At 39.6% G+C, this 7,328-nt stretch overlaps 1 protein-coding gene across 1 annotated transcript in view; it reads left to right on the top strand.

The window, feature by feature from the left end:
- Positions 1-6,663: 6,663 nt before the first annotated feature.
- Positions 6,664-7,328, top strand: part of LOC104626700 (cysteine-rich venom protein ENH2-like) — a gene marked incomplete at both ends in the record, with an annotated part of 3,578 nt that continues 2,913 nt past the window's right edge. The window contains 1 exon segment of the mRNA XM_010294691.1: positions 6,664-6,792. Coding sequence (XP_010292993.1) covers positions 6,664-6,792 — 129 coding nt within the window.

The raw sequence follows: 7,328 nt of genomic DNA, 5'->3' as shown, positions 1-7,328 counted from the left end.
TTCCCTGCCCTGGAGCCAAGCAAAAAAAGCCAGAACAATGCAGTTGGGTTGGTTCATTTTCAGTCACCTGTTCCTTAAGAAAAGTTCTTTCTTCTAAAATGTACAGCCCCAAAGCTGATGTCACTCATCGGCAGTAAATATTGACAAGGAAACCACGTATATATGTATGCAACCCTAGAGTGAAGAGAGCCTCTAACTCCTGACACCCTTCCTAAGATACAGAAGGATTCTGGCTGGACAAAGGTAATGTTGCAGAATTTAATTTCAGTATTAGAGATTTTATCCATAGAGTTATTGGTCAGTATTGATTGGGCACTGTGTTACAAAGGGCAATGTAATTAATAACTAAGTTGTACCAAATCTGATAATTAAAAGAAAATGTCTGCTTATAATAATCCCAGAGCAAGAATTTAGAAAGCACACCTGTCTCAGTGAAAAATAGCTTCAGTGAAGTCTAATCGCCTAATTCTATGTTTCTTTAGATCAAAATGTAACACTTGGACTCACTTGCTTCATTCTTCAAATGTGAACATAAATTAATCTATTTTGCAGAGGGTGGTCAATCACAGGAAATGCTTTTCTAATGTCTTTTGAATTATTTTTATGTTGAATTTATTTCACTTGAATATTGGAATATACCAGTACAGCTGAACTTAGAATTTTTCCATCCAGAAATGTTAACTATCTGTCCAAGTTTTCAGGTATATACACTTTTAAAATGTCTATTTTCTATCTTATAGTATGCAGTAAGCTGACTGCATTTTCTTAATGCACAGTGAAAATTTTTTTTCAAAATTAAAGTTAAAAATGTAAACTCGGAGAAGGTAGAAAAAGCTTATATCAAAGTAACAGAAAAGACACTCTCATTCTTACAAACTTTCAAACCTTCTATGCCCCTGAAAGTTTTATCAGGTGGCAGGAAAAAGACTCTGCTGAGAAGTGAAGCACCAGGACTAATCACGAAAAGCCTGGACTGTATTTTTCAAATAATATTTTGTTTCTAGCATTTTAGCTGTAGATTTTATTTTTTACATTACATCAAATTTGCATGAAATTCCAGTTTTCAAGCAGACCTAGCTAAAAGTGAGTTACTAGCATTTGTATCTTCAGAAGCATAGAATTGATTTAGTGGATTGAGGACTATTGACATGGAAGGGTAATTGTACCTGGGAACTGTTGTCTTTTGACTTTGAAAGTAATGCCAAATACATTTATTCCAAGGAACACATTTGATTGTACAGTCTGATAATTGATGATGTGCAATAGTATTTTGATCAAGTTTAATTCTGGAGCTAGCAATGTTTTATGTAGCACCTTTCTGGGGAGTCCCAGAAAGATCTTGTTTCTGCATTTAAGGACAAGATAACTCCTCAATGGCAAAAGATATCCCTTCAGTTTAAGAATTCATCCTTCATTAATATGAGTGAGATCCCTGCCTCTGCCTCATGCAAGTGATTTCCTTATGCAAGCATGGGAAAAGAAGGTGAAGACTGAATATCTGAACGGCATGAAGTCTTTGGTGTGATAGGAAATGTCTTGTTGACTTATATCATGTAAGGAACACAGTACCGAAATAAATGATCGCTCTAGCTGCAACTTAACTAGTACCAGGAGCTTTACAGTCACCAGACCACATTCTCTTGATGTTTTCAAAAGTTGAATAGACCTCCTGAGAGTTAAGATTTCTTAGCCCAGGCACAATGCCACCATAATGTAACTGTGAAGACCATTAGATTCAAACTCACATCTCTGCATGGCAGTGCCATGCTACCATTTTTATTAGGACCAGTTTGAGAATCAATACACCAATATCATTACCTTGTGAGCTCATGAAAGAATACTGCATATTGCATAGAATAACCCAATAACTTTTGTTCTGAAGTCAGGCAACTTACTCTTGCATTGCTATCGTGCAAGTGAAAGGAGAATTCACTTTTCTTCTTTGGTTTAATCTCCCTAGAGGTAAGTTGAAACTCTGCATAGCTGCGCATCTAAAAAATAAAAAACTTACCTTGTTCCAACATTGGCTTGATTGTCACCTTCTGATATATGGACTCATGCCTTATATGTGTTCCTTAACCCTTTGCTGTGAATATTAGCCCTAAGATCTCTTGGCTGGGTGCAAACGTCACATGGTACATTTATGTTCTCTGGTTGATTCAGCTCCGATCTTAGTGGAAAGTCTTTCCTGTGTCGTAAAAATGATGAATGTTTCAAGCTATGCTTATAATTATTAGCATAATAATAGCATTCCTAAATTCAGAGGAAGTCACTCTCAAACTGAAAGGTAAATGCTGGCAAGAGCATCACTACATCAAGCCCTTTACCATGACATTATATGCTGTGATATGTGTTGGAATACTCCTACTGCAAACTAGTATGGAGTACTCATAACATGTGAACATAAAAGGGGTCTCACACACAAAGACAAATGTTTGAAAAACGTTTTATTTTCCAGCATTCCAGCAGGCCTTTCCCAGGCCCTCTGTGCCGGGTTCAATTTTAGTCAGAAGTTTAGCCCAAAATGAGAGTTATAAGTGGACCTGCTTGTGCCCAGTTACAGACCACAATGTATAGAATTTGCTCCTCAGTGAAGATGAAAATATCAGAGCTGCTGCACTATTTATAAATGAAAAAGTCACACCAAAGCATCAGAGAAGAAAACTGATGCTCTTTCTGGACCCCCATCATTATTCTTTTTATTGCTATCATTATTTTCCCTATACTAAGCAGCAATTTCTGACACCACAGGTGTAGGCTGACCCACTCACACAGGACTAGATAGCAAGGAAATCCATGGACTTCAGTAACATAAACCAGACATAAATAAAAGGAAGATCAGATCAAAAATCTAGAGGCAATTTCAGGTGTTAAATAATGAACAGCATATGAATAATGCTATAAATGTCATCTCTTCCAAGTCATCATTCTAGGAGCAAGAAATATTAGTTCTATTCTGTGAAAGAATGAAATGCAAGTTGTTTTTGCAGGACCCGGGTAACTTGCTGTTAATTCTTTGAGATGTGAATCCATCCTTCAGTTCCTGCCGGGAGTAAAAGCTCTTAACTCATTCTTCTCACCTGACAGCAACACCTTTATTTAATCACTTAGCAAAGATGGATTGGTGGGTTGTTTATATTTTCATTGTCTATTTGTGCTTTTAACAGGTGTTATCCCAGTAGTTTCACCATCAAGCAGGATTTCCTAGATCTCTGCCACCGACCCATACTGCCCACACTGCGGATTTTTCGCAGAAGGTTTAGTATGTTTGACATTTTTTTATGTCTATTTTCCTTGCTTGGTTCAGCCTGTTTTAAGATGACCCATTGAGCTCAAAGTTGCTCCTCCTCCTGATTTTGCCACATCTTTACTCTTTACCAACTAAAAAGATGTTATTTCCTGTATATCCTCAACAATACAAAGATATATAACCTTTGCTGCTTCTGACATGTAGAAAAAATATCCCATGAATATGAGTGGGTTTCCGACTGCCTGTGTACATGCTGTGCTGTTGGCTTCTATAAGGCATTTAGCAGCCACAGGGCAATAGCCAGTATTATTTCATGAAGGTTTTGTTTATGTTTAGATGTAAGATGTAACTTGAGGGTGATCATCACCATTTACTGGAGCCATTATCATGCTGATTTGATGAGGAAACAGGGAACAGGAAAGGAATGGACACAACTGCAGCTAAGTTCAGTGCTCCACTCCACAATACTGGTTCCCAATACAGATGATGTTTGCTTGAGCAGGATGCTGCCGTGACCCTACTGAACAAATTAATGGGCTATTTTTTATACAAGGAGGCAAAGATGAAGGAAATGCTGCAAACTGAAGATACCTTGAATAAAGAAGACAAAAGAGGATTGATCCATCTGTTAGAAGAAACAATGCAACTTTATACTAGTTGTAGTCCGTGCTTCAATGCTAGGTGAAGTCTCTCTGTACAAGATAGTGGTGCCCATGCACCATCATACACTCATGGCAGAGTTTCAGCACATTCAGTTGTATTAGGTGTCACCTGAAATAATCTTGTGTGTAGCAGGCTTGACTTTGCAACAGTTTTGTGTCTCGCTTACATACCACATTACACCACAAACTTTATGCAACAGAGATTAGTGGGTTTTGGCTTTTGTTTTTTGGTTTTTTCTCTATAGAAATGGATCTACTAACTGGAATCATTTTCCTGGCTGCTTTGCTACACCAATCTGATGGACAGGTAGGAGAAATTCATCTTTTCAAAAGAGCCATATCTGAGCACATTGTATAGATATCTGATGTGGCATAGTCTGGTCTAGTGATCTCTAGAGCTTTTTTTATTCAGTGCTGAAATTAGTGTTAACATGTTAATATAAGACAATGAAGATGAACTCTCATTTTTCACAGAGTTTTGTGAAAAATATTTCTTGTGCCTATAAAAGTATTCTTCTCTTCACAAGAATAATTTTAAAAATATGTTTTCCCCAAAAATATGAACTGAAGCTATTCTAAAGTAGCTTATCTAAGTATTAGAAATCTAATCTTCACCTCTCCTTAGAGAGGATTAATCTTGTAAGGTGTAGATACCTACTACATAGGCACTTGAATGTAAGCTATTTATCAAGATCTGCTTATTGATGAAAAGAAATAAGTACTTCACGGATGCCAACCGTCTCTTCCTTCAGTAAATCTTGGGTGAAGGAGTGGAGCTCCTCAGGGGTCGGTATTGTGACTGGTGCTGTTTAACATCTTTGTTGGCGATGTGGGCAGTGGGATCGAGTGAACCCTCAGCAAGTTTGCCAATGACACAAAGCTGTGTGGTGCACATGACACGCTGGAGGGAAGGGATGCCAACCAGAGGGACCTTGGCAGGCTTGAGATGCGGGCCTGTGCAAACCTCATGAAGTTCAACAAGGCCAAGTGCAAGTTCCTGCACCTGAGTCAGGGCAATCCCAAGCAATCCAGGCTGGGTGGAGAATGGATTGAGAGCAGCCTTGAGGAGAGGGACTTGGGGGTATTTGTTGATGACAAGATCAACACGAGCCAGCAATGTGTGCTTGCAGCCCAGAAGGCCAACCACATTCTGGCTGCATCAAAAGAAGTGTGGCCACAGGTTGAGAGAAGTGATTCTGCCCCTCTGCCCCGCTCTGGGGAGACCCCCCTGCAGGGCGGCGTCCAGCTCTGGAGCCCTCGGCACAGGAGAGACATGGACCTGCTGGAGCGGGGCCAGAGGAGGCCCCAGCGACGCTCCGAGGGCTGGAACAGCTCTGCTGGGAGGACAGGCTGGGAGAGCTGGGGGGGTTCAGCCTGGAGAAAAGGTGGTTCCAGGGAGACAGCGGAACAGGTTACCCAAAAAAGTTGTGGATGCCCCATCCCTGGAAGTGTTGAAGGCCAGGTTGGATGGGGCTTTAAACAATCTGGTCTAGTGGAAGGTGTACCTGCTCATGTCATGAGGTTGGAACTAGATGACCTTTAAAGGTCCCTTCCAACCCAAACCAATCTATGATTCTATGTCCTAAGTTGTTTGTTTCTTTTACAACAGAAGTGTCTTAGTGCAGCTTGAGACTCTCTAGATAATCGAAACCATACATGTGTGGTTATATAGACAGACATACCCTTCTGGAGCAACAATCTGAGGCTAGGTAGGGCTCGCTGGGCATTTCAAATGGCATTAGGTGCTATTTTAAGCCACTGACTACTGCCTTTAAAACCTAGAATTGAGCTCTGAAGGCAAAGCAGTGGGATTCATTCATATTTCTTGGACATTTCAGAATTCAGTCTCTCTCACTTTATGCTATTCTTATGGACCTTAAAGGCAAACTGAGATGATTTTTAGATATTTATATCTATGGTATAGATATCTAAAACTAAATAAGATGAATGAGTGCCTAGAAAAGGGACCATCACACCAACACTGGAACTCATCTCACTGACTTAAGCATCAAAGTATTAGTTGTCTAGATTTCTGCCAGCCTCTCTCTACAAAGGAAGGAGAAAGAGGTACTTGTAGAGAATGGCTCTTCCAGTCCTAAAAAAAAAAAGAGTTCAGATTTTGTGGGATGAGAGAACTCTGCCCCCTCCAGTAATGACAAAGTGAGCGCAGGTGTATAGCTTAGCCTGACAAGTCTCATTTTTAGATATTAAGTGGAAAGAACCCTTTCCTGAGGGATGTTTTAGTCTGAAAACTCCAGCATAAGCATTGCAATCCTTTTTCTCTGCATGTCATGACCTGACAGCACTATATAAAAGACAATCTAAATAATTCATTGCTTTCTTGACCTTAGGTATTTCAGAAGATGGTCTGCAAACAGTCTTAATTTCTGATCCAGCTTCACACACTTCCAAATCTTACAAATGACAAGAGCTAGGGACTTTTTTACTGCACACAAGAGGTCAAAGCCAGTCTTGAGATTTGGTTCCAGAGCTAAGCTTTCTCCATGTTTGGTGTGGAGACATCTGAAAGTAGAATTCCTATCTACAAATTTCATTTAGTGTCATGTCTCCTAATGAAAAGTGCAGTTCAAATCAAGGAAGGAAGAAAAAAAATCAGAAATTATAAGAATAAAATAACATATAAAAGAAAGTAGGGAATTTCCAATAAGCTTTACTTTGACAAGAAGGTCATAATTTATCTTGCTTATTAAAATTCTGATAACTGGAACCTTCATTGTTATTGTTTTCCAGGGTTTTCAGCATAAACGCATGGACATTCCCTCCTTTCCTCATGGAAATGAAAATGAAAAACAGATCCTTGAGCAACACAATGAAATACGGAGATCTGTAATTCCTACGGCCAGGAACGTGCTGAAGATGGTAAGCTACACATTGCAATTAGCCTGTTTTCCACATCATTAGCAGAAGACTGTGGCCTTCTAAACAACCCACACTCAGTGAACAGAGAAGGCAGAAAAGGTGGTCTGGGATTGAGATGAAGAAATCAGGATTTTTATGCCTTTGTTTCTGCAGGCTTCATGCTTAATTTTGCACACCTTGATGCTGCAACCACTTTTAAAATTATTGCAAAGGTCTCAAGACATGCCACAAGTGGTATTTGAAACTTCTCTCCTAACCAGCATGCCTTAGTTTCTCCACTTGGAAAAACGCAATTAAGCAACATAGGAACTCTTCCATTCTTAGGGATATTTGTCTACAGGAACCATGAACACAGCTTTGCCTCAACCACATCTGTTTATTGCTGTCTGCACAGTGAACTGAACATTCTTTCCTTACGCTTTTTCATTGCAACAGACAGCAACTGCAAGCCTTTTCAGGGGAAGCATTTGAACTGGGGGAAGGTACAAAATGCAGTGATGGATAACACTCTTCAGTCTGTGGCATAAGCAGCTCCA

The sequence above is a fragment of the Phaethon lepturus genome, unplaced genomic scaffold (assembly GCF_000687285.1).
Source record: "Phaethon lepturus isolate BGI_N335 unplaced genomic scaffold, ASM68728v1 scaffold1269, whole genome shotgun sequence".
Lineage (NCBI taxonomy): Eukaryota > Metazoa > Chordata > Aves > Phaethontiformes > Phaethontidae > Phaethon > Phaethon lepturus.
Note: the sequence above shows the minus strand (reverse complement) of the source record. Positions and strands in the feature narration are given on the sequence as shown.